Consider the following 27,680-nt stretch of genomic DNA (forward strand, 5'->3'; position numbering starts at 1 on the left):
TCGAGACTTCAGGACCCAAGTTATAGGGAAGGGTTAAATAGATTAGGTCTTTACTCCCTGGAGCGTGAGAAATTTGATAAGGGGTACACATCCTTTGAAGGGTATATTCAAGCAGGCTTTTTTTTCCCCACTGAGTTTGGATGGGGCTAGAAGTAGAGATCATAGGTTAAGGGGGGACGGTGAATTGTTTGAGAGGAATCAGAGGGGGAAATTCTTCACTCGGAGGGTGGTGTGAATGTGGAACGTTCTGTCCGCTGAAGTGGGATGAGGCTTTGATTCCAATATTTAAGAGAAGTTTGGATAAGTGCATTTATGGTAGGGATATAGAATGCTGATATTCTAGCTGTGAGTTGGTGAGGCTCTGCAGAATAACAGTCTGGCGCAGACTAGATGGGCTGAAGGGCCTGTTTCTGTGATTGGTGTTCTATGACTCTGTCTGCTGCTGATTATCGACAGACCTGTCCTGAACTTATTACCTTCCACATCTTTCTCCTTGACAAGTGCAGATAGGACTTCCCCTAGATGCACACGCAGATTACCCTCATGGTCCATGAGGGGACCAGCTCATTCCTTATCTCCTGATATACCTTGAGAATGATTGAAATGCCCATGCCCAGTCTGCCATTCAGTAAGACCTTGAGTGATCTTGCACCTCCTGTAGTGACCCCAGATTTCCTTCGTACAATATTTTCTGTCCCTGAACCGACTCAGTGGCTGGGTCTCCTCTTCCTCTTTCGTTGGACAATACCAAAGATTCACCATCCTTGGAGTGAGGGGCTTTCTCCTCAACTCAGTCCCGATTGCTGACCCCATTCATCTGAGACTGTGGCCCCAGGTTCCAGTCCCCAGCCGGGCAAAAAATGCCCTCTTTTACCCTTTCAAGACCCGTGTGAATTTTGCTTGTTTCAGTCTTCCAGACTCTAGTGTACAGGTCCAGAATTCTGGATCTCCCCTTGAAGGAGAGACCCATCCAGTAATCAACCTGGTAATTCCTCGCTTCCCCCCTCTCTCTCTCCCCCCCCCCCCACCTTCCTGCCCCCTCCAAAGTTAGTTACTCAGTTCTTCGGACACAAGAGGAATAGAGGACAAAGATAGTGATGTCTTACTGCAGTTGTGTAGGGCTCTTTCCAAGACCCTACATGACTGTGGTAAGGCGTCCCTACCTACGTACCCTAACACTCTGACAGGGCTACTGTATTTGTTGGCTTTCTCACCATTGGTGTCTATCCCTGTGTGTTCATGTTAGTGATTTGTGTGTAAGGATGCCCAGGACACTCTGAACAGCAACATTTTCCAGTCTCTCGCCATTTAAGAAGCTCCTTTTCCGAGTAGGTATCGGAAACGCACCGTCTCTGTCTCGTAAGAAGCACCCAGCTGTGGTCTTGAACTGGAGAACAATTTATTGGTGATTGGGAGTCATTGAACTTTAAACAACAAAACGATTTTCTTTCTGTGTGCAAAGACGTTGAACAGGCCAGGCGGTGCTGTGGGGAGAGAAACAGCTGGTGTTTCAGGTTCAGGAAAGGTCAGAAGACCAGTGGGGGTGGGAAGAATAGAGACAATGTCTGTGACAAGGAATGGGCCAAAGTCGTCAAAGTAACAGCTGATTTAAGAGCCAGGAGTTGGAACAAAATGATTCAGATGTAACTAGAAATAAAGCAGTCTGAATGTTGGTAAAGCCATGTTGATGACAGGAGCTTGAGTCCTCTTTGTTCACATAAACCTGCTTTGGTGAAACCTGGTTTGTGTTACAGTCTTCCAATATTTGTGAACCCGCTGGAGATTGGTGAGTGATGGAGTGGTTGCAAACCTTCTCACTGCTGCAATGAATCACACGGACGTGTGACCACTTTTGACAAGCTCCAACTAAATCATTGTTTCTCTTTTCCAGCAGTATCGCCATTGTACCCCCAACTCCCCCGCCTACAGGATATCGACTGGTAATGTAAAACTGCATTGACAAATGTGATATGACCTGCTTAAAACTCACGTGTGGAAATTTTCCTCCTCCGCTCGCACTCTGCTTCCTACCTGCTCATTTCCTGGTTGAGCTGACCCAGATGTGCCATTGTAAGACACAACCTATCAGGGAGCCCTTGATTGCTGGTCCTCAAAGTGCACCTTCAAGCTGAAGAGTCAGTGGTGATTGGGATGTGTTACCTTTTCCCACCTCAGTTATTGATACCAAGAAGTTATGAAGTCCTGTCAGATGAATTGAAAGAGCTGAGACATAAATTATAAAGCAGTCCGTAAGGGGTGGCCATCAAAGTCAAGTTTTCTGTTAGATACACAAGCACATGTGTGAAATACAGTGAATTGCAGTTAATTGGGACACAGCACATTTTGCCTTAATTAAACGGCTGCTCCAATTAGCCAAAGCTTCATAGAAGTAGTTAAAAAGTACAAACTACTGTTTAACTAAGTAATAAATCATCTCTTTAAATGAAATACAAAACTAATTAGAATACTACCAAAACCTCTACAGTACTTTAAAATTGTTGAGTGGTGAATTCATCTGCATGTTCTTTTGGTTGACTGTAAATGAACAAAATCTGCACAGACACCTCGTACTGATAATGGACTGCCTTCATACTGGTGCTTTAGACAACCTTCATTTTCACTGTAGCATCAAAGGCGATCGTCGATACCGTCGTAATTCCTGACTTGTTGAAGTAGTGAAACCATTTCGTAATCACTCCCAGCCAATCAGGCATCTCCAAGCCTGGACGCTTGAAACTGCAGTGAGCAAAGCAGACCTGGATTGTCTTGCTGCTTGCTTCTCGCCAGCGGTCAGAGACAAGAATCACTGCTTTGTGAACACAAACACACATAACGGACGCTAGTTAATAACTGATCTCTCTAAGCACGGTGTAATGTCTCAGATTCACACAAGAGCCAGCTCGAAACTGTTGGCCACGCTCTCCCGTCCCAAGTAAACGAAGGGAATCCCAGCTGTTTTCTCAGTTTAGATTTTGTCGTTTAAGAGTTGTCCCAATTAATCCTGATGGGCCAATGAACTGGAATCCACTGTACGTGCCTGCAGCAGCATCACAGGCATGTAGCATCACATCAGCAGCATTCACAAGAGAAGCATTGGTTAAATATAAATTAAAGCCACACAGTCACCGGGAGCACGTGTAGACTCCTTACAGACTGTGCTGGGAATTGAACCCAGATCACTACGTGCTAGCCACTATGTTACCATGCTGATGCACCATCAATAACTCTCGCAGACGGGAGGCAAACGATAGGCTTTTATTAGCTGCAAGAGACCATCACACAACATCCTGGAGACTGAGAGGGGAGCAGTGCCCCCAATCGCCTTTATACCGGGGTCTGTGGGGGGAGCCACAGGAGCAGTCAGCGGGGGGTGGGGGGGCCTGTCCAGACAGGTATATGTAGTTCACCATCAATCACCTTTATACCGGGGTCCATGGGAGGAGCCACAGGAGCAGTCAGTGGGGGGGGCATGTCCAGACAGGTATATGTAGTTCACCATCAATCACCTTTATACCAGGGTCTGGGGGGAGCCACAGGAGCAGTCAGCGGGGGGTGGGGGGGCGTGTCCAGACAGGTATATGTAGTTCACCATCAATCACCTTTATACCAGGGTCTGTGGGGGGAGCCACAGGAGCAGTCAGCAGAGGGGCGTGTCCAGACAGGTATATGTAGTTCACCACACATGCCACCCCAGATATGCAGAGAAATTATGGAAAGGTGCAGAAGAACACTGTTAGTGTGGGACTCAAACTTCCCCAGTACTGACTGGAACCTCCTTGCAAGATGAGGTGCATGGACAACAATCCATCTGAGTGGCACAGCAGGCTGTCTTCTCTGTCCCTGCTTCCTCTGTGTGGGCTGAGGGGAAGTGTTACACTTACACTCATGGGGGGACGATCGAGATCACAAACTCTATATTAAAGGCAAATAGATGCCAAATGAGTCTTCGTTTTAGAGCAACACAGACACAATGCTGGAGGAACTCAGCAGGCCAGGCAGCATTCACAGTATGGAAATGAATAAACAGTCGACATTTCAGGCCGAGACCCAAACGCCATCATTTCCATAGATGCTCCCTGACTTACTGAGTTATTCCAATATTTTGTGTGTGTTGCTTTGGATTTCAAGCTTCTGCAGAATCTCTCGTGTTTATGAGTTGTTGATTTTATCTGTGTTTGAGTGCCTTTATGACTGACAGTATCAGAGATACTGGGAGAGACACATTGTCACAGTTCAGTCGTGAAGTACCTCAGGTCCTGCAAACTTGAAATAAAATGAGAGAATGTCATAGAGTCATACAGAATGGAGACAGACCATTTGACTTATCACACTGACCAATAGACACCGTTCCATCTCCTAGCACTTGGCCAGTAGCCTTCTATGCCTGGGTGATTCAAGTGTTTCTCTGGATACTTCTTAAATTTTGTCAATAGCTCTTCTTCACGTCTCTCTAGATGAGAAAAAAATCCTTCTCAAATCTCCTGTAAACATCTTCCCCCTTGCTCTAAACCTATGGTTTTATCTTCTTCTGATATCAGGGTAAGTTCCCTACAGTCTACGCTATCCATACCTTCCCAACTTAAATGTCCCCTGAATCCTATCCCCTCTAAACCTCCACTGCTCCAGATAGATCAGACCCAATCTATCCAGTCTTTTCTCGGAATAGAAAAGCTCCATGCCAGAGAATGTCCTGGTGAATCTCTGTACCTCCGTAAGCACCAACGGATTCTTCCTGTGGAGTGGTGACCAGGACTTCAACTGCAGCCTGACCAGCGTTGTATAAAGTTGGAGCATGTGTTCAGTAGCCTGACTGATGATGGCCAGCATTCCATGTGCCTGCTTAACCATCTGACACATTCTGGGATCCTTGGACTTGTGCACCAGGACCTTCTGTTGCTAACTACTCCCCCCGTGCCCATCGTTCTTCAATTCCTCCCACTTCCCACAAATTAAATGCGTAGCCATCCATATTCGCAAGGGCTCTAGCTTTGCCTGTTTTATTGTTAGCTAAATATAACAACCCTTATTCCAAAGCTATTGCCCTCCCCATCTCTTTCTCCGCTGTAATTATACAGAACTTACTACTTTCACCACCTTCACTACTAACTTCCATCCTGCTCTTCAAGTTACTTGGACTTCTCTCCCTTTTCTGGATCTCTCTGTCTCCATCTCAGGAGACAGACTTCCCACCAGTATCCACTACGAACCATTGATTCTCACTGCTAGCTAGACTACATCCCAACTCCTAGAAGGGTGCCATTCCCCTGTCTCTGCTGGATTTATCATCAAGATGAGACCTCCCATTTCAGAAATACTGAAATATCCTCCTTTATTAGAAAATGCACCTTCTACCATGGTTGCCGGAGTCCTGTCTCGCATTTCCTCCATTTCCCAGACATCCACTCTTCAATCCAGGCAGAACCTGCATTGTGGGCTGAAGGGTTGCATTGTGCTGTAGGTTTTCTATGTTTCTAACCTTTCACCTCATTAGCCTCTGTGTTCACCACGTCTATCAGCTTGTCGCGTGCTGCCATAGGTATTCAGCAGGGCGGACAGCACCAGTGGAGGGAGATTCTGATGAGAGGTCATTGGCTTTGTCTTCCTCAACAACTGCTACGTGCCCTCTGAGTATTTCTGGCCTTCTCAGTTTTTATGATATCCATGGTGTTAGCAGCCTGCAGTTTTCCGGGAGAAGAAAGATCCCGGCCAATCTCCTCTGATTGTGTGAACCCTCACCCCCCCCACCCCACCCAAGAGCACAAGTTGAGCCATTGTCTTGGACATTCTTGTTGGACATGGTGGCACACACAGACAGAACTGTTAAATCCTTGCAATCTTGCAAAATAAGGGCTAAAAATAATTGAAAATATTTGAAATCTTTAAATTGGCTCAATGCATGCGATGTAGTTATGTTTCTGAAACCTCCTTGTCACTCGGCAGCTGTGCCTGTGCGTGGAGAGGGCGCAGGTTTAGCAGGAGCCCTTGCTGAAAGCTGCAGCAGAGTTGGACGCCACTGTGGCAGTCCAGCATCTCAATGTAATCAATAGGAATTTGATGGTTTCAAACAAATAGGAACTTCCATATTTATATTATTTCCAAGATAGCACAGAACTGCTGTTCTAAAGTTTACAAATTTAACTCTACTGTGGATAATTGGGTATCACAAATGACAAATTCTATAAATTTGCAACTATGCTTGATATAGAAATAAATATTGTTAAAGACAGCACAATTGATGAAAGATGATTTGACTATTTTTAGGACGACAAGCACTCAAAAGGATTCACTAGGTCAATGGAGAACTTGTTCTGGTCGCTTACTGATCGCGTCCGACGTAAGTAGTCCCAGCTCTATCCCTAAAATGGAGATATTGGGTTAAAAGTCCTACTTTCTCGAGTTAAATATCTGGTGCTCACAGCACTGAGATGTAATGTTATTTAAAATCAGAATCAGGTTTCATATCACTGGTATACGTTGTGCAATTTATTAACCTTGCAGCAGCAGTACAATGCAATACATGATGATAAAAAAAAACTGAATTAAATATGTGTGTGTGTGTGTGTGTGTGTGTGTGTGTGTGTGTGTGTGTGTGTATATATGTATGTGTTTGTTTCCCTCAATCTCGGGTCCTCTACCAGAGGCCTGGGAGCTTGAGGGTTCGGTGCAGTACCCTTGCTGTTCCTAGTAGTGGGTTCTTCTGGGCTGAGATCTTAGATGCTGGGATTTGTTGTAGCCCCTGTCACCACCGGGATTACTCTGGCTTTAAACTTACACATCCTTTCTATCTGCTCTTTGAAGCTCTTCAGCTTCTCATATTCTTTCTCCTCGATGCTACTGTCATTCAGGATTGGCACATCTATTACAAATGCTTTCTTCTGTTCCTTGTCCAGTATTCCTATGTCTGGTTGGTCGGCCAGTACCTGATTATCGATCTTTATCTGAAAGCCCCACAGGATCTTAGCTCTATCAATCTCCACTACCTTCTTGGGTGTTCCTCACTTGGACTCGGGAGTGTCCAATCCACACTCTGCACAGATGTTCCTACACACAATCCCTGCAACTTGGATTATATATATCAAAGAGTTAAATAAAATAAGTAGTGCAAAAAGAGCAGAAATAAAATTGGAATGAGGTAGTGTTCCTAGGTTCAATGTCCATTCAGAAATTGGATGGCAGAGAGGCAGAAGCTGTTCCTGAATCGCCGAGTGTGTTTCTTCAGGCTTCTGTGCCACCTTCCTGATGGTAGCAGTGAGAAGAGGGCATGTCCTGGGTGCTGGGGGTCGTGAAATATGGATGCCACCTTTTTGGGGCATTGCTCTTTGAAAACGTCCTGGATACTACGGAGGCTAGTGCTCATCTTATGAGACAAAAATCTAGATGGTTGCTTGTAACTCAGCATATTCTCTGCCGCATCGTGTTTGAAGTATCACCGATTAATCAGTTCTGTACCTTACAAAAAATAACTTTACTTGGTTATTTATGTGTGACTCATCTGTAGATTTTACCCTTACCTTCTTAAGTTGTCGTGTGTTCTGTGTTTGGAGATAAGTCTCATTTCTAGCTACACTATATGGTTATGTATGTTATATACTTGTATACAGTTAAATGAGCAATAATCCTGGCTTGATTGTAACTCAGCATACTCTATTTGTAAATGGACAACATTTGAAAGTTCATTCTGTGTGAGTTATTGCAAGTTCTGAAACATGAACAAGATGGTATTGTGTTCCCCCGGTCCAGTATCAGGTACTATGTGACAGTGGTGCCGAAAGGTGCTCGCAGACTGGATGTAGCTCTGTGCAGGAGCTGCCCACTGTGGCCTCACGGACAGGCCAGGCGATGCAGGTCCAGCACAGCCCTGTACATCACCCCTGCAAAGCTTTCAAGTTTTACACGGTAAACCTATCACTGAATGTTACCAGTCTCTTGTTGAAAGGAATGAACCCTGGCTTAAAAAGCAAATGGGGCCTTTCAGAAGTTTTTCGCCAGATATGGCAACTTATAGGGCAGTAGGCAAAAATATCTCAGTGAAGTGACCATTGTGTGAGTGGGCAGATTTAGAGGGGGGGTTGAGCCTTTGGTGAGAAGAGGCAGATACTCCAGTTTCTATTCAGATTTCAATTAAGTTTCCTTCTTTTTTCGCTATTAGTGTCTGGCTGGTGGAGTGAGAATCGGTGTGGGGTCTATCACTGTCTGACTGATGGAGTGAGAATGGGTCTGGGGTTTGTTAATGTCTGGCTGGTGCAGTGAGAATGGGTCTGGGGTCTGTTAGTGCCCGGATGGTGGAGTGAGAATGGGTCTGGGGTCTGTTAGTGTCTGGCTGGTGCAGTGAGAATGGGTCTGGGGTCTATCACTGTCTGGCTGGTGGAGTGAGAATGGGTCTGGGGTCTATCACTGTCTGGCTGGTGGAGTGAGAATGGGTCTGGGGTCTATCACTGTCTGACTGATGGAGTGAGAATGGGTCTGGGGTTTGTTAATGTCTGGCTGGTGGAGTGAGAATGGGTCTGGGGTCAGTTAGTGTCTGACTGGTGGAGTGGGAATGGGTCTGGGGTTTGTTGGTGTCTGGCTGGTGGAGTGAGAATGGGTCTGGGGTCTATCACTGTCTGACTGGTGGAGTGAGAATGGGTCTGGGGTCTGTTAGTGCCCGGATGGTGGAGTGAGAATGGGTCTGGGGTCTGTTAGTGTCTGGCTGGTGCAGTGAGAATGGGTCTGGGGTCTATCACTGTCTGACTGGTGGAGTGAGAATGGGTCTGGGGTCTATTACTGTCTGGCTGGTGGAGTGAGAATGGGTCTGGGGTCTGTTAGTGTCTGGCTGGTGGAGTGAGAATGGGTCTGGGGTCTGTTAGTGCCTGACTGGTGGAGTGAGAATGGGTCTGGGGTCTGTTATTGTCTGGCTGGTGGAGTGAGAATGGGTCTGGGGTCTACCACTGTCTGACTGGTGGAGTGAGAATGGGTCTGGGGTCAGTTAGTGACCAGATGGTGGAGTGAGAAAGGGTCTGGGGTCTGTTAGTGTCTGGCTGGTGGAGTGAGAATGGGTCTGGGGGCCAGTTAGTGTCTGGCTGGTGGAGTGAGAATGGGTCTGGGGTCTGTTAGTGCCCGGATGGTGGAGTGAGAATGGGTCTGGGGTCTGTTAGTGTCTGGCTGGTGCAGTGAGAATGGGTCTGGGGTCTATCACTGTCTGACTGGTGGAGTGAGAATGGGTCTGGGGTCTATCATTGTCTGGCTGGTGGAGTGAGAATGGGTCTGGGGTCTGTTAGTGTCTGACTGGTGGAGTGAGAATGGGTCTGGGGTCTGTTAGTGTCTGGCTAGTGGAGTGGGAATGGGTCTGGGGTCAGTTAGTGTCTGACTGGTGGAGTGGGAATGGGTCTGGGGTCTATCACTGTCTGACTGGTGGAGTGAGAATGGGTCTGGGGTCTGTTAGTGTCTGGCTGGTGGAGTGAGAATGGGTCTGGGGTCTGTTAGTGTCTGACTGGTGGAGTGGGAATGGGTCTGGGGTCAGTTAGTGTCTGACTGGTGGAGTGAGAATGGGTCTGGGGTCTGTTAGTGTCTGGCTAGTGGAGTGGGAATGGGTCTGGGGTCAGTTAGTGTCTGACTGGTGGAGTGGGAATGGGTCTGGGGTCTATCACTGTCTGGCTGGTGGAGTGAGAATGGGTCTGGGGTCTATCACTGTCTGGCTGGTGGAGTGAGAATGGGTCTGGGGTCTATCACTGTCTGACTGGTGGAGTGAGAATGGGTCTGGGGTCTGTTAGTGTCTGGCTGGTGGAGTGAGAATGGGTCTGGGGTCTGTTAGTGTCTGACTGGTGGAGTGGGAATGGGTCTGGGGTCAGTTAGTGTCTGACTGGTGGAGTGAGAATGGGTCTGGGGTCTGTTAGTGTCTGGCTAGTGGAGTGGGAATGGGTCTGGGGTCAGTTAGTGTCTGACTGGTGGAGTGGGAATGGGTCTGTGGTCTATCACTGTCTGGCTGGTGGAGTGAGAATGGGTCTGGGGTCTATCACTGTCTGGCTGGTGGAGTGAGAATGGGTCTGGGGTCTATCACTGTCTGGCTGGTGGAGTGAGAATGGGTCTGGGGTCTATCACTGTCTGGCTGGTGGAGTGAGAATGGGTCTGGGGTCTATCACTGTCTGGCTGGTGGAGTGAGAATGGGTCTGGGGTCTATCACTGTCTGACTGGTGGAGTGAGAATGGGTCTGGGGTCTATCACTGTCTGGCTGGTGGAGTGGGAATGGGTCTGGGGTCTATCACTGTCTGACTGGTGGAGTGAGAATGGGTCTGGGGTCTATCACTGTCTGGCTGGTGGAGTGAGAATGGGTCTGGGGTCTATCACTGTCTGGCTGGTGGAGTGAGAATGGGTCTGGGGTCTATCACTGTCTGGCTGGTGGAGTGAGAATGGGTCTGGGGTCTGTTAGTGTCTGACTGGTGGAGTGAGAATGGGTCTGGGGTCTGTTATTGTCTGACTGGTGGAGTGAGAATGGGTCTGGGGTCTGTTAGTGTCTGGCTGGTGGAGTGAGAATGGGTCTGGGGTCTATCACTGTCTGGCTGGTGGAGTGAGAATGGGTCTGTGGTCTGTTATTGTCTGACTGGTGGAGTGAGAATGGGTCTGGGGTCTGTTAGTGTCTGGCTGGTGGAGTGAGAATGGGTCTGGGGTCTGTTATTGTCTGACTGGTGGAGTGAGAATGGGTCTGGGGTCTGTTAGTGTCTGGCTGGTGGAGTGAGAATGGGTCTGGGGTCTGTTATTGTCTGACTGGTGGAGTGAGAATGGGTCTGGGGTCTGTTAGTGTCTGGCTGGTGGAGTGAGAATGGGTCTGGGGTCTGTTAGTGTCTGGCTGGTGGAGTGAGAATGGGTCTGGGGTCTGTTAGTGTCTGGCTGGTGGAGTGAGAATGGGTCTGGGGTCTGTTATTGTCTGACTGGTGGAGTGAGAATGGGTCTGGGGTCTGTTAGTGTCTGGCTGGTGGAGTGAGAATGGGTCTGGGGTCTGTTAGTGTCTGGCTGGTGGAGTGAGAATGGGTCTGGGGTCTGTTAGTGTCTGGCTGGTGGAGTGAGAATGGGTCTGGGGTCTGTTAGTGTCTGACTGGTGGAGTGGGAATGGGTCTGGGGTCTGTTAGTGTCTGGCTGGTGGAGTGAGAATGGGTCTGGGGTCTGTTATTGTCTGACTGGTGGAGTGAGAATGGGTCTGGGGTCTGTTAGTGTCTGGCTGGTGGAGTGAGAATGGGTCTGGGGTCTGTTAGTGTCTGGCTGGTGGAGTGAGAATGGGTCTGGGGTCTGTTAGTGTCTGGCTGGTGGAGTGAGAATGGGTCTGGGGTCTGTTAGTGTCTGACTGGTGGAGTGAGAATGGGTCTGTGGTCTGTTATTGTCTGACTGGTGGAGTGAGAATGGGTCTGGGGTCTGTTAGTGTCTGGCTGGTGGAGTGAGAATGGGTCTGGGGTCTGTTAGTGTCTGGCTGGTGGAGTGAGAATGGGTCTGGGGTCTGTTAGTGTCTGGCTGGTGGAGTGAGAATGGGTCTGGGGTCTGTTAGTGTCTGGCTGGTGGAGTGAGAATGGGTCTGGGGTCTGTTAGTGTCTGGCTGGTGGAGTGAGAATGGGTCTGGGGTAGGTTAGTGTCTGGCTGGTGGACGACGTGGAATTAAAATGTGTGGCCACTGGGAGATCCTGCTTTCTCTGGTGGACCGAGCGTAGGTGTTCAGCAAAACGGTCTCCCAGTCTGCGTCGGGTCTCACCAATATATAAAAGGCCACACCGGGAGCACCGGATGCAGTATACCACACCAGCCGACTCACAGGTGAAGTGTCGCCTCACCTGGAAGGACTGTCTGGGGCCCTGAATGGTGGTGAAGGAGGAAGTGTAAGGGCAGGTGTAGCACTTGTTCCGTTTACAAGGATAAGTGCCAGGAGGGAGATCGGTGGGAAGGGATGGGGGGAGCGAGTGGACAAGGGAGTCGCATAGGGAGCGATCCCTGCGGAAAGCAGAAAGGGGGGGAGGGAAAGATGTGCTTGGTAGTGGGATCCCGTTGGAGGTGGCGGAAGTTACAGAAGCTGAACAGCTACGTGCGGTCTGCCAGAGAAAGCAGGATCTCCCTGTGGCCACACATTTTAATTCCACGTCCCATTCCCATTCTGATATGTATATATATATATATATATATATATATATATATATTCTGATATTCCATGGCCTCCTCTACTGTCAAGATGAAGTCACACTCAGGTTGGAGTAACAACACCTTATATACCGGCTGGGTAGCCTCCAAACTGATGGCATGAACATTGCTAACTTCCGTTAATGCCCCTCCTCCCCTTCTTACCCCATCCTTTTTATTGTTTTCTTCCCCCCTCCCTTTTTTTTCTCTCTCTCTCTGCCCATCACTCTGCCTGTTCTCCATTTCCCTCTGGTGCTCCCCTCCCCCTTTCTTTCTCCCGAGACCTCCCGTCCCATGATCCTTTCCCTTCTCTAGCTCTGTATCCCTTTTGCCAATTACTTTTCTGGCTCTCAGCTTCACCCCACCCCCTCCGGTCTTCTCGTATCATTTCACATTTCCCTCTCCCCCTCCTACTTTCAAATCTCTTACTATCTTTCCTTTCAGTTAGTCCTGACGAAGGGTCTCGGCCCGAAACGTCGACATTGCTTCTCCGTGTAGATGCTGCCTGGCCTGCTGCGTTCCACCAGCATTTTGTGTGTGTTGCTTGAATTTCCAGCACCTGCAGATTTCCTCATGAAAGATAATAAGTGTAGGCTACCTTAGTTTTTAAGAGATGTTGAGGACCAGGTTAAGAGTAAAAAGGAGGAACGTAACAGGTAGGAATGAACGAGATTCTTATGGAGAACAAGAAATGTAAGAGAACACAGTGAGATTATCAAAGGAATCTTGAATGAAATGAAATCTCCACTTTATTGCTGAAACATGTCTTTCTGCAGAAATCTCCAAATCTCATGAAGATATGCCGAAGGACAGCCAGCTGCTCTCAGCAAGTTATGCGCCCAAAGCTTGTGAGTTGAAGAAGGAGAGAAGTCTGTCCGACACAGCCTTAACCAGTGCAAGCATGGTAAATAGTGGAAACGTTTTCTCTGTGTTCATTACCGATGTTGACCTGGTTCAAAGCTCCAGGAACAACTGGGAAATAGTACCGGCTCCCAATCAAATGGGGAAGTGGATCAAGCAAAGGCAGATGGGATTTAACTCAGAGCAGTGTGAGTGCTGTCCTCCAGTAGGACAGGATTTGGTATAGACAGTAAACGGAGACTGTGGCAGAACAGAGCCCTGGGGGTACAGCACACAGTTCCCTGAAAGTGGCGACACAGGCTGGTGAAGGAATCGCTTAGAATGATGCATCGGCCAAAGCATTGAGAATAAGAGTTGTGACGTTACTTTGCAGCTGGTGAGACCCCACTTCACGTATTGTGTGCAGTTCTGGTCCCCCACCCACAGGAAGGAAGGATTCTCACCATGTTACCAGGTCTGGAGGACTTGAGTCATAAGGAGGGACTGGAAAGTGATGGGTAACTTTACTGAGGTCTATACTATCTTGAGGGCCCGACACAGGATAAATGGTCACAGTATTATTTTCCCCAGGAGCATCATCATCATTACGTGCCGTGTTGTTTGACATCATCGTTACGTGTTGTGTTGTATGACGTGGGTGATCATGGTCTTTTCCTGACCATGATTGCTCTTGGCAAATTTTTCTATGGAAGTGATTTGCCTTGCCTTTAAGTGACCCTGATCGGGGGGGGGGGGGGCTAAGCAGGTGCTAAACCTTGCCCAAGGGTGACCTGCAGGTTAGCAGAGGGAAGGAGTGCCTGACACCTCCTTGGGTAGAGACGCATCTCCACCCACCACCCGGTTTCACTGGAATCTAAACCTAGAGGGTATGGGTTTAAAGTGAGAGGGGAAAGCTTCAGAGGGAATCTAAAGGGCACGTTTTTCACAAGGGTGCTGTGTATATTGGTTGAGCAGCCAGAGGAACTGGCTGAGACATTAATAGCATTTAAAACATATTTGGACAGGGACATCGATCAGAAATGTTTACAAGGGTATGAGCCAAATATAGGCAAATTGACCCTGTCCTGACCCTGGACAGATCTGGTCCACCGACCCTGTCCTGACCCTGGACAGATCTGGGCCATTGACCCTGTCCTGACCCTGGACAGATCTGGTCCACTGACCCTCTCCTGACCCTGGACAGATCTGATCCACCGACCCTGTCCTGACCCTGGACAGATCTGGTCCACCGACCCTCTCCTGACCATGGACAGATCTGGTCCAACGACCCTGTCCTGACCCTGGACAGATCTGGGCCATTGACCCTGTCCTGACCCTGGACAGATCTGGTCTACCGACCCTCTCCTGACCCTGGACAGATCTGGTCCACCGACCCTGTCCTGACCCTGGACAGATCTGGTCCACCGACCCTGTCCTGACCCTGGACAGATCTGGTCCAACGACCCTGTCCTGACCCTGGACAGATCTGGTCCACCGACCCTGTCCTGACCCTGGACAGATCTGGTCCATCGACCCTGTCCTGACCCTGGACAGATCTGGTCCACCGACCCTGTCCTGACCCTGGACAGATCTGGTCCACTGACCCTGAACTGACCCTGGACAGATCTGGTCCACTGACCCTCTCCTGACCCTGGACAGATCTGGTCCACCGACCCTGTCCTGACTCTGGACAGATCTGGTCCACCGACCTTCTCCTGACCCTGGACAGATCTGGTCTACCGACCCTGGAGAGATCTGGTCCACCGACCCTGTCCTGACCCTGGACAGATCTGGTCCACTGACCCTGTCCTGACCCTGGACAGATCTGGTCCACTGACCCTGTCCTGACCCTGGACAGATCTGGTCCACCGACCCTGTCCTGACCCTGGACAGATCTGGTCCAACGACCCTCTCCTGACCCTGGACAGATCTGGTCCACCGACCCTGGACAGATCTGGTCCACCGACCCTCTCCTGACCCTGGACAGATCTGGTCCACGGACCCTCTCCTGACCCTGGACAGATCTGGTCCACTGACTCTGTCCTGACCCTGGACAGATCTGGTCCACCGACCCTTTCCTGACCCTGGACAGATCTGGTCCACCAACCCTGTCCTGACCCTGGACAGATCTGGTCCACCGACCCTGTCCTGACCCTGGACAGATCTGGTCCAACGACCCTGTCCTGACCCTGGACAGATCTGGTCCACCGACCCTGTCCTGACCCTGGACAGATCTGGTCCAACGACCCTGTCCTGACCCTGGACAGATCTGGTCCACCGACCCTGTCCTGACCCTGGACAGATCTGGTCCAACGACCCTGTCCTGACCCTGGACAGATCTGGTCCACCGACCCTGTCCTGACCCTGGACAGATCTGGTCCAACGACCCTGTCCTGACCCTGGACAGATCTGGTCCACCAACCCTGTCCTGACCCTGGACAGATCTGGTCCACCGACCCTGTCCTGACCCTGGACAGATCTGGTCCACCGACCCTGTCCTGACCCTGGACAGATCTGGTCCACCGACCCTCTCCTGACCCTGGACAGATCTGGTCCACCGACTCTTTCCTGACCCTGGACAGATCTGGTCCACCGACCCTCTCCTGACCCTGGACAGATCTGGTCCACGGACCCTCTCCTGACCCTGGACAGATCTGGTCCACCGACCCTGTCCTGACCCTGGACAGATCTGGTCCACCGACCCTTTCCTGACCCTGGACAGATCTGGTCCACCGACCCTGTCCTGACCCTGGACAGATCTGGTCCACCGACCCTCTCCTGACCCTGGACAGATCTGGTCCACGGACCCTCTCCTGACCCTGGACAGATCTGGTCCACCGACCCTGTCCTGACCCTGGACAGATCTGGTCCACCGACCCTTTCCTGACCCTGGACAGATCTGGTCCACCGACCCTGTCCTGACCCTAGACAGATCTGGTCCACCGACCCTGTCCTGACCCTGGACAGATCTGGTCCAACGACCCTGTCCTGACCCTGGACAGATCTGGTCCACCGACCCTGTCCTGACCCTGGACAGATCTGGTCCACCGACCCTGTCATGACCCTGGACAGATCTGGTCCACCGACCCTGTCCTGACCCTGGACAGATCTGGTCCACCGACCCTGTCCTGACCCTGGACAGATCTGGTCCAACGACCCTGTCCTGACCCTGGACAGATCTGGTCCACTGACCCTGGACAGATCTGGTCCACTGACCCCCTCCTGACCCTGGACAGATCTGGCCCACGGACCCTCTCCTGACCCTGGACAGATCTGGTCCACTGACCCGCTCCTGACCCTGGACAGATCTGGTCCACTGACCCTGGACAGATCTGGTCCACCGACCCTCTCCTGACCCTGGACAGATCTGGTCCACCGACCCTCTCCTGACCCTGGACAGATCTGGTCCACTGACCCTGTCCTGACCCTGGACAGATCTGGTCCACCGACCCTGGACAGATCTGGTCCACCGACCCTGGACAGATCTGGTCCACCGACCCTGGACAGATCTGGTCCACCGGCCCTCTCCTGACCCTGGACAGATCTGGTCCACCGACCCTGGACAGATCTGGTCCACCGACCCTGGACAGATCTGGTCCACCGACCCTGGACAGATCTGGTCCACCGGCCCTCTCCTGACCCTGGACAGATCTGGTCCACCGACCCTGGACAGATCTGGTCCACCGGCCCTCTCCTGACCCTGGACAGATCTGGTCCACTGACCCTGTCCTGACCCTGGACAGATCTGGTCCACCGACCCTTTCCTGACCCTGGACAGATCTGGTCCACCGACCCTGTCCTGACCCTGGACAGATCTGGTCCACTGACCCTCTCCTGACCCTGGACAGATCTGGTCCACTGACCCTCTCCTGACCCTGGACAGATCTGGTCCACCGACCCTGTCCTGACCCTGGACAGATCTGGTCCACCGACCCTCTCCTGACCCTGGACAGATCTGGTCCACTGACCCTGGACAGATCTGGTCCACCGACCCTCTCCTGACCCTGGACAGATCTGGTCCACCGACCCTCTCCTGACCTGGACAGATCTGGTCCACTGACCCTGTCCTGACCCTGGACAGATCTGGTCCACCGACCCTGGACAGATCTGGTCCACCGACCCTCTCCTGACCCTGGACAGATCTGGTCCACCGACCCTGTCCTGACCCTGGACAGATCTGGTCCACCAACCCTTTCCTGACCCTGGACAGATCTGGTCCACCGACCCTGTCCTGACCCTGGACAGATCTGGTCCACTGACCCTCTCCTGACCCTGGACAGATCTGGTCCACTGACCCTCTCCTGACCCTGGACAGATCTGGTCCACCGACCCTGTCCTGACCCTGGACAGATCTGGTCCACCGACCCTGTCCTGACCCTGGACAGATCTGGTCCACTGACCCTGAACTGACCCTGGACAGATCTGGTCCACTGACCCTGTCCTGACCCTGGACAGATCTGGTCCACCGACCCTGTCCTGACTCTGGACAGATCTGGTCCACCGACCTTCTCCTGACCCTGGACAGTTCTGGTCCACCGACCCTGGAGAGATCTGGTCCACCGACCCTGTCCTGACCCTGGACAGATCTGGTCCACTGACCCTGTCCTGACCCTGGACAGATCTGGTCCACTGACCCTGTCCTGACCCTGGACAGATCTGGTCCACCGACCCTGTCCTGACCCTGGACAGATCTGGTCCAACGACCCTCTCCTGACCCTGGACAGATCTGGTCCACCGACCCTGGACAGATCTGGTCCACCGACCCTCTCCTGACCCTGGACAGATCTGGTCCACGGACCCTCTCCTGACCCTGGACAGATCTGGTCCACTGACCCTGTCCTGACCCTGGTCAGATCTGGTCCACCGACCCTTTCCTGACCCTGGACAGATCTGGTCCACTGACCCTGTCCTGACCCTGGACAGATCTGGTCTACTGAACCTCTCCTGACCCTGGACAGATCTGGTCGACTGACCATGTCCTAAATGACCCTGTAGGGTTTCATAAATAAAATTGTGGAGACATATTATGCTTGAGAAATAGCTGTAGAAACTCATTGATTGGACACTAAAAACTGAGCACAAAGTGCACTAAAAGTCCTTTCAGTAATTATGTCATCACTTTAGACCAGCCTCTTAAAGAGAATCCAAACTCAATTCAGGTGGTTGTGAATTCTAATTGTTTCCACCGATTACGTTACCCTACTCAAGCCCCCCTGGATTCACTGAAACTGGTAGGTCGACGGGAACCCAATAGTGTTGTAAGGCATGATGGGAAGTAGGAATAGGAGCAAAGGAATTGAATTTATTGAGGAGGGTGGAACGCTGTTGGGAGACTGACCAGGCGGTTGTGGCATCAGGGGTGAACCACTCGGCAATCGTTACGGCTGCCCGTATCCCAACTCAGCCACAGACACTGCAGGTCCTCTTTTGGAGCTGTTCTGAGCCCCAGCACGACCCACGGGAGATGACTCATTGGTCAGGGCAGCCTTATAGGCCATTGGACGGCACATGATACGTCGTGGTGTGATATAGCCTAACACCGAGGTTCTGGGGCGTGGCAACCCCGTGGTCTGAAATGAATTGGAGGACCACAGTTGGAAGAAATATCAGATGAGGTGCCAGATGGAGCTGATGAATGCCCGTGCCACATCTGCAGCCATTATCAATGCTAGAGGGATGGCCTCTGCCCATCTGGTGGTACGGTCCACCGTGGTTAGGAGTGTGAAACCACGGGGTGGGGGGTGGTGAAGAGGACCAACAAGGTCCACATTGACGTGATCAAACCATCACTCAGGGACTTCAAAAGGTGCCAATAGCCCCTGGAAATGACGGTTAATTTTTGCCCACGGGCACTCCACACAGGCACGTCCTTTCTAAGGCCATGCCACACAAACATTAGTGTAACCAGCTTTTGAGAGGCCTTCTGGCCCAGATGCAAGAGCCCACGTATGCCAGTTGAAACATCACACAGGAGAGAAACCCAGCTTCTCCAAACTTAATGTCAGCAAACCACAGGTCGCCAACTGCTGTTCGGTTAGCCTGCACCTCTGGGTCAGTAACTTGGTTGTCTGTCATGCCAGCATAGTCAACCCCTATGTGTACGGCCCCAACGGCTGGCCGTGGGAGGCAGTCAGCCACGGTGTTATTTTCCCCCCGATATGTTGTATATCCGTTGTGAACTCAGATATGTAGGCTAGGCGGTATTGCTGCTGTGCAGACCAAGGCTCAGATATTGTGGCCATCACATACACGAGGGGTTTGTGGTTAACAAACACTGTGAAATGGCGGCCCTCTAGAAGAAAGCGAAGAAGGCGGACAGCCAGATAGAGACTGAGAAGCTCACGGTCAAACGTGACGCAATTCGCCGGCTGAAGAAGGGGAGCAGCTTCCGCACGGTTCTGACCACGCACAGCACCCACAGCAAAGTCTGAGGCGCTAGTAGTAATGGTGATAGAAGCTCACCATGCCTAAAACCCCCTGTAGTTCTTCTGTGGTGTGGTGTGGTGGGAAATCCACAACAGCGGCTACTTTTGTTGTGAGGGGTTTCACACCTTCTGCAGAGGTATGATGGCTGAGGAAGTCAATGACACCTCAAAACGGCATTTAGCAGCGTTGACTTAAAAGTGTACAGAGATGAGATACGTGTTCGGATTTGGGTGCACTGGCAACAAGTACTTCACCCAGGTGAATAAAACGCAAATCTAAGTCCATCGGCCATTGGAAAGTCTGTGTGGCATTTTTCAGCCCAAACAGCACGCGCAGAAACTTGAAGAGGCCAAACGGGGTTCTCACAGTCACTTTGGGAATGTTCTCCAGGAACACACGCACCTGTTGGTAGCCCCTATCTCAAATGGCTTTGTAAAAAATTTAACTTTCTAGCTAAGTGTGCCAAGAAGTCCTGGATGAATAAGACTGAGTAACAATTGGGGGTGGTGGCTGTAACGGCGTTGGCAATTGCCACACCACATGATTGGCAACCACCTTCGGAACGTGGGCACCATATAGAGGGGCAAAGCCCAGGGGCTATTCAACTGGCACACAATGCCAAGTCTCGGCAAACTCAGGTTTCGCAGTCGCCAGCTTTTCTCGGTCCAGTCTCTGTGCGCTGGCACGGACTGGCGGGCCAGCTGTGGAAGGAGGTGCTCGACCCCCATGTTCTGTGACCGTCGTAGAGAGTGTGAGTTTGGTGGGGTTTGGGAATTCACGCAGCAGTCGAGGAAACTCACATGCGCTTACAGAGTCGTTGTGGGGAAACCTACCGGGGAAGCAAGGTAATGAGCCAAAGTCCTGGACATCCACAAGCCACCAGGTCTTCAGATGGACTGACAGTCCTTGGGCTCACGGGAAATCTGCACCAAGCAGAGGTCTGGCCACGTCAGCCAGGATGAAGCACAACATGGCCCACTGAAGCACAGCTTCACCCATTGTATCCCGTGAGTCTGGATCTTGCTGCCAGCGAGGTTTCATCGCTCTTTGCCTTCTCATCGATAGGCGATGTTGGCAGCACACTCACTTGAGCACCTGTGTCACCCAGGAAGTGTCACCCTGAGAGGGTGTCTGTAATGAACAGTCGACAGCTGGAACCTACGGTGTTCACAGACCTCTGATGTCCCGATGCGCTGGCACTGACGAAGCCGGAAGGCGGTCGATTATCCCCAGTGTTCGTACCAAAGCCAGCCCGGTAAAAACCACAGGCCCTCCGTTGTCTGTATCACTGAACCAGTAGTGAGTGACCCCAGCAGGACCCTGGACAGATCTGGTCTATTAACCCTGTAGTGAGTGACCCCAGCAGGACCCTGGACAGATCTGGTCTATTAACCCTGTAGTGAGTGACCACAGCAGGACCCTGGACAGATCTGGTCTATTAACCCTGTAGTGAGTGACCCCAGCAGGACCCTGGACAGATCTGGTCCATACACCCTGTAGTGAGTGACCCCAGCAGGATCCTAGACAGATCTGGTCCATACACCCTGTAGTGAGTGACCCCAGCAGGATCCTAGACAGATCTGGTCTATTAACCCTGTAGTGAGTGACCCCAGCAGGACCCTGGACAGATCTGGTCCATACACCCTGTAGTGAGTGACCCCAGCAGGATCCTAGACAGATCTGGTCCATACACCCTGTAGTGAGTGACCCCAAAGCCAACTGGAGTGCAGCTCAGTCAATGCAGAAAATGAGAATCAGTAGTCAACAGAGTCACAGGGCAGTGAAAAAGGGCCACTTGCCAATCACGTCCATGCTGGCCATTGAGTACCCATGCAGGAAGACAACAAATTCGGAGAAGGAGTATGCCACTCAGCCCTTCCCCCCACCACCAATTAATGTGCTGATCCAATCTGACCTTGACTGCCCATCTGTGCCCGTTCCCATTTCCCTCAGTCCTTGGTCTTTCAAACATTTTTCCATCTTTAAATGCTTGCAGTCATTTGGCATACACATTACTCTGGGGTAGAGAATTCCCATGGTACATCAGGGATATCTTTGCATCTGTTTGGCACTCCCCTTTAGATTCTTGAATACCAACCGAACCAGTTTGGCCTCTCTCGATCTCTTGAATCTGGATATCTCTCTGGATCTCTTGAATTAGCTTGGTGAATCCCCTTTGTACTCCCTTCAGTGTTATCACATCCTGGATGCTGGTAAGGGGACAAAACTATGCCCAGTACTCAAGGTGAGGCCCTGTACAAGTGTAACACACTCAAACTATTTCTAAACTCTAACCCTGTCACAATAGGGACCACACGGCATTTACCACCTCAGTTATCTGACACTTTCTACTGTCGGTAATACATGCACTGGAACACGTAGCTCCCTCTATATTTCACTCACCTGCATTCTCTCTGTATTGAAGTAATAATCCTCATTTTGACTTCCCTCTCCGAAGTGCATGACCTGACATTGCAGTGAGTTGTAGGGAGACTGAGTGATTGGGCAAAACCCTGGTAAGTGGAGTGTAATGTGGGCAAGTGTGAGGTCACGCATTTTGCACTTGGGGTGGCAGGGTAAGCCTGTTAGTGGTTAGCACAATGCTGTACAGTTCCAGCGACCCGGGTTCAATTTCTGCCGCTGCCTGTATGAGCTTGTACGTTCTCCCCTTCACCGGGTTCTCCGGTTTCTTCCCACAGTCCAGAGGCGTGCTGGTTGGTAGGTTAATTGGTCATTGTAAACTGTCCCATGATTAGGCAAGGGTTAAATTGGGGAGTTACTGGGCAGTGCAGCTCAAAGGGCCGGAAGGGCCCGTTCCACACTGAATCTCAATAGATAAACAGATAAATAAATGGAATTTACCTCCAATTGCCCGATCACTCAGTCAATCTGCTCTATAAACTATCATAAAGTCATAATATCCTCACTTCAACTTGTCCTTGTGTCATCAGCAAACTTGCTTCCTCTCCTCTTCCAGGTCATGCCTATAAATAGTGAGAGATTGTGGGCCAAGAGCTGATCCCTGGAATGCTCCACTAGTTCATATATTCCAACCACCAGCCAGTTTTCAATTCATGCTAACACATCTCCAATACCTGTACACAAGCCTCCATGGCAGCACCTTGTCAAATGCCTCTTAAAGTGCAATATATACTATGTCTACAGACTCCCCAATCACCTACTCTGCTTCCTCTCAAAGAACTCAAGCAGGTGTCGAGCATGATTCGCCTTTCTTGAAATCATGTTGTCAAGGTTAGATTAAACTTTCCAGAACGATGTGCTGTTTCTTTTTTTTTCCAGTATTGACTCCAGCATCTTACTAGCAACAGATGCTCAGTTAACAGATCTGTACATCCCTGCCTTTGGTCTTCCTTCCTCCTTGAACTGGGGAGTTGTCTTGGCTGCTTTCAAATACATTGCTGTGCTCCCGGAATTCTGCAGCCATTTGGGTGCATGCCATCAAGGATGGAGACTTGTACTCAGGGAATTAAAGGAAGTCTGGTTTTTCCATTCTGTTGGCACCTAGAGTCCCCCATGAGGAAGACTAGTGCAAAGTCTGCATTCCCTGTTCTCCATTCATCTGGCACTTCACCTGTGAACAATGAAGATTTAAAAATCTCTTGCCACCCATTATCTTCATGTTTGCCTCTCCCAGCAGTCTCAGATATATTTCATCATGTCCTGGGGATTAATCAACCTTTAAGCCCACAAATACATCTAACACCTTCTGCTTTTTGATGATAATATGTTCTGGAACTTTATTCTGAATTCTCTAGCTGCAGTGTCCTTTTTGGTGAACCCAGACCTGACTCACACCCTCCAGTTCTCAGCATACATGGTTCCATTTGGTCCCCTAAGGTCTCTACTCTTTCCTCGGTTACTCAAATGCCCACCAAAAAAATGTTGTGAGATTCTCCTTTATCCTGACAGACCTACCAGTTTTTTCTTGTGTAAAAGTCCTCTGCTGGGCTTTTCCAAGAGAGTTGGAGTACTGGAGTGTGTAGGTTTCACTCCAACTGTGTCTACCTTGAGCGAGCCCACAGATAGACCAGGCCATAACGTGGAGGAACAGAATTGGGCCACTCGGCAAATTGAGTCTGCTCCGCCATTCCATCCTGGCCGATTAGTTATCCCTGCCTGCATCGTGTCTGGGGTACTGTCATCATTTCTGGTGTCTGGCACACTAGGACTGGAAGCAGTTCAGGCTTGTTGCTGGCAAAAGTGACTTAATCTGTTCAGAATGGGCTGAAGAGAACTAGAATTGGAGGAGTGAGTGGAGATCTGATTGGAGTACGGAGCAGGAGATACTCGAGCTGCTCAGTCTGGAGCCAGAGAGACGCGGTCTCAGGACGAAGAGGTCAGGACTTAAATGGAAAAATCCTGGGGTTGAGCACATGGAGCCCTGAGGAACATATTGTGGTGGGAACGGACAGCGGTGGACACAACCTCAAAGGTGTGGGATGCATAAGGGATGATTAATGGATGAAGTGGACTTACGTAACAATGTGGCCTCTTCCTGCCACTCATCCTTGGCCTCGCTTTGTGTGAGTGCTCAAACCGCAATGAGAGGCAGCGCAAACCAGGGAAATCAGTCACCAAGAATGGGATCAGGAACACTGTCCTGCAGTCTGGGGGCATCTCAGCCGGATCCCGGTTCAGTGTTGTTTATGTGGGTGACCATTGATGTGGAGGCATTGTCCGAGACTGGACCGTCAAGGTGGGCACTCCAGTCACCAGACCGTCAGTACAGGTGCCCGTAGACCAGATCCCAGGAAATGACCCTCCCCTTAGACAACTCAACTCTGGTCCCATCCTTCACTGCTGACCTTTGCCCTCATGACTCATGCCTTCAGACTCCCTGCTTCCCCATGCCCGCCTGTTGCCACAGGCAACGCAACAACTGTTTGGCAGCTGTCGGGATCCTTCCCTGCCATACTTCCTCACGGTGGGTGTGAATAGCAAGAGGGAGGTGCCGTTATAATTTTCATCTAATTCTTGTCACTGTGGGAGTTGTAGTTAGCTGCTCATGACAGGGGTCTGGCCTGAGCCTCCAGGGGCCACATCCATCTCCTCTCCAGAAACCAGCATGGCACAGCACAGCGGCTGATCCCACCAGGCACTCTCCCCTCCCGACCCACAGCCCCCAGGGTGAATGCCCTATCACAACCAGTAAGGTGAGGGGAACGTCACTGACTGGACATCTCTGCTTGTTGGCAGCTGTCTCCCGCCATCCTCCAGGGCCTCGGCAAGGTGAGCGACAGAGAGCAAGGAAGCTCCCAGGAAGAGACTCTGCAGCAGCTGGAGCAGGTCAGTCCCACACTGGGTCAGTGAAAAGTGTTCTGGGAGGGTGAATGTGAGGGTGGGGTTTGCAACATTGCCACTTCCCTGGCTGAGCCTCACCCTTAAGATGATCATTCCTTAGTCTTTCCATACCACATCCTCCTCACCCCTCCTACTCATACCACTTGTACCCCCACTCAACCCAACCAGACCTCCTCTCGCCCCCTTGAACCCAGTGCCCAAGATCACCCACGGCCTCCCCTCCCCATTCTCACTTCCAGTGATTGAAGGTATTTCCTTCGGCACCCATTTCTCTCTGTGCCTCCCCTCGGCTCCGTTCACATTCTGCTACTCCCAGTGAATACCACCATTTCTCACCGCTCCCTCCTCCTCTGACAAAACAAGAATTTTGCTTCCGTTAGAACAATGCTGTGTGACTTTTTAACCTACTCTAAGATTGCTCCTACAAAGTCCTCGATTTTTCTATCATCCACGTGCCTATCTAAGAGTTTCTTAATGACTCTAATGTATCTGCCTTTATCATCACCCCACCAGGACGTTCCATGCACCCACCACCCATTGTATTAAAAAAAACGTACCTGAGATATCCTCTCTAAATTTTCCTCCGATCACCCTTGCATTAGTTATTTCTGGGAAAAACTCTCATCATCTTGTATACCCCTATCAAGTCACCTCTCATCTTTCTTCATTCAAGAAAGAAAATCCCTAGTTTTCTCAACCAGTCTTCATCAGACATGTTCTCTAATTCAGGCAACATCCTGGTAAATCTCCTCTGCACCCTCTCTAAAACCTCCACATCTTTCCTACAATGAGGCACCCAGAACTGAGAACGATATTCCAAGTGTGGTCTAGCCAGAGTTTTCTAGAGCTGCAACGTTACCTCGTGGCTCTTGAACTCAACCCCCCTGACTAATGGGGCCAACACACCTAACCACCCTCACAACTTTGAGGGATCTGTGGATGTTGCTCCCAACATCCCTTTGTTCCTCCACACTGGTAAGAATCCTACTATTAACCCTGTATTCCGCCTTCAAATTTGCCTTCCGAAGTGAATCCCTTCACACCTTTATGGGTTGACCTCCATCTGCCACTTCTCCGCCCAGCTCTGCATCCTATCGATGTCCTTTTGCCCACCTTCCCAGTTTCCCCCAGAACATGTCTCCTGGAAGCTGCTCCATCCTCTTGCTAAGACAGGTTGATGTCTTTAAAACGACACCAGTAAGTGAAATCCGAGATAATCACTCTCCCCTGTCTAGTGGAATTAGTTCTTACTCTCAATAATTTCTCCTTTGGCTCCTCCCACTTCCTCCAAACCAAAGGTGTAGCCATGGGCACCCGTATGGGTCCCAGTTATGCCTGCCTTTTCGTTAGCTTTGTGGAACAGTCCATGTTCCAAGTCTATACGGGTGTCCATCACCCTCTTTTCCTTTGCTACATTGACGACTGCATTGGCGCTACCTCCTGCATGCATGCTGAGCTCGTCGACTTTATTAACTTTGCCTCCAACTTTCACCCTGCCCTCAAATTTACCTGGTCCATTTCTGACACCTCCCTCCCCTTTCTTGATCTTTCTGTCTCCATCTCTGGAGACGGCTTATCTAGTGATATCTACTATAAGCCTCCAGACTCTCACAGCTACCTAGACTATTACTCTTCCCACCCTGTCTCTTGCAAAAATGCTATCCCCTTCTCACAATTCCTCCATCTCTGCGGCATCTGCTCTCAGGATGAGGCTTTTCATTCCAGGACGAAGGAGATGTCTTCCTTTTTTAAACAAAGGGGCTTCCCTTGTTCCACCATCAACTCTGCTCTCAAACGCATCTCTCACATTTCCCGCACATTTGCCCTCACCCCATCCACCCACCACCACACTCGGGAGAGGGTCCTCCTTGTCCTCACCTACCACCCCACCAGCCTCCAGGTCCAACGTATAATTCTCCGTGACTTCCGCCACCTCCAACGGGATCCCACTACCAATCTCATCTTTCCCTCCCCCCCCCCGCTTTCCGCAGGGATCGCTCCCTACGCGACTCCCCTGTCCACTCGTCCCCCCCATCCCTTCCCACCGATCTCCCTCCTGGCACTTAATCTTGTAAGCAGAACAAGTGATACACCTGTCCTTATACTTCCTCCCTCACCATCATTCAGGGCCCCAGACAGTCCTTCCAGGTGAGGCGACACTTCACCTGTGAGTCAGCTGGTGTGGTATACTGCGTCCGGTGCTCCCGGTGTGGCCTTTTATATATCGGTGAGACCCGACGCAGACTGGGAGACCGTTTCGCTGAACACCTACGCTCTGTCCACCAGAGAAAGCAGAATCTTCCAGTGACCACATATTTTAATTCCACGTCCCATTCCCATTCTGGTACGTTAATCCATGGCCTCCTCTACTGTCAAGATGAAGCCACACTCAGGTTGGAGGAACAACACCTTATATACTGACTGGATAGCCTCCAACCTGATGGCATGTACATTGACTTCTCTAACTTCTGTTAATGCCCCTCCTCCCCTTCTTACCCCATCCCTGACATATTTAGTTCCTCCCCACTTTCTTTTTCTCTTTTTCTGCCCATCACTCTGCCTGTTCTCCATCTCCCTCTGGTGCTCCCCTCCCCCTTTCTTTCTCCCGAGGCCTCCCGTCCCATGATCCTTTCCCTTCTCCAGCTCTGTATCACTTTCGCCAATCACTTTTCCAGCTCTTAGCTTCACCCCACCCCCTCCGGTCTTCTCCTATCGTTTCACATTTCCCCCTCCCCCTCCTACTTTCAAATCTCTTACTATCTTTCCTTTCAGTTAGTCCTGACGAAGGGTTTTGGCCCGAAACGTCGACAGTGCTTTTCCCTATAGATGCTGCCTGGCCTGCTGTGTTCCACCAGCATTTTGTGTGTGTGGCTTGAATTTCCAGCATCTGCAGATTTCCTTGTGTGTGTCCGAGATAATCACGATTCTTTTGTGGTGCTCCTCATTATATTTTGTCTTCT

General features: G+C 50.6%; 1 protein-coding gene across 6 annotated transcripts in view; it reads left to right on the top strand.

The window, feature by feature from the left end:
* The window catches only part of sytl3 (synaptotagmin-like 3), an 85,133-nt gene that overhangs the window by 44,646 nt on the left and 12,807 nt on the right, over positions 1-27,680 (top strand). For 5 of the 6 annotated variants that reach the window (XM_059986556.1, XM_059986558.1, XM_059986557.1 and 2 more), the window contains exons 6-9: positions 1,892-1,940; positions 6,262-6,334; positions 12,909-13,036; positions 24,616-24,705. In XM_059986556.1, the coding sequence (XP_059842539.1) occupies positions 1,892-1,940; positions 6,262-6,334; positions 12,909-13,036; positions 24,616-24,705 (340 nt within the window). The remainder of the gene's footprint in view (positions 1-1,891; positions 1,941-6,261; positions 6,335-12,908; positions 13,037-24,615; positions 24,706-27,680) is intronic. The other variant, XM_059986559.1, reaches the window with a different exon arrangement.

Source organism: Hypanus sabinus, chromosome 12 (genome assembly GCF_030144855.1).
Source record: "Hypanus sabinus isolate sHypSab1 chromosome 12, sHypSab1.hap1, whole genome shotgun sequence".
Classification (NCBI taxonomy): Eukaryota; Metazoa; Chordata; class Chondrichthyes; order Myliobatiformes; family Dasyatidae; genus Hypanus; species Hypanus sabinus.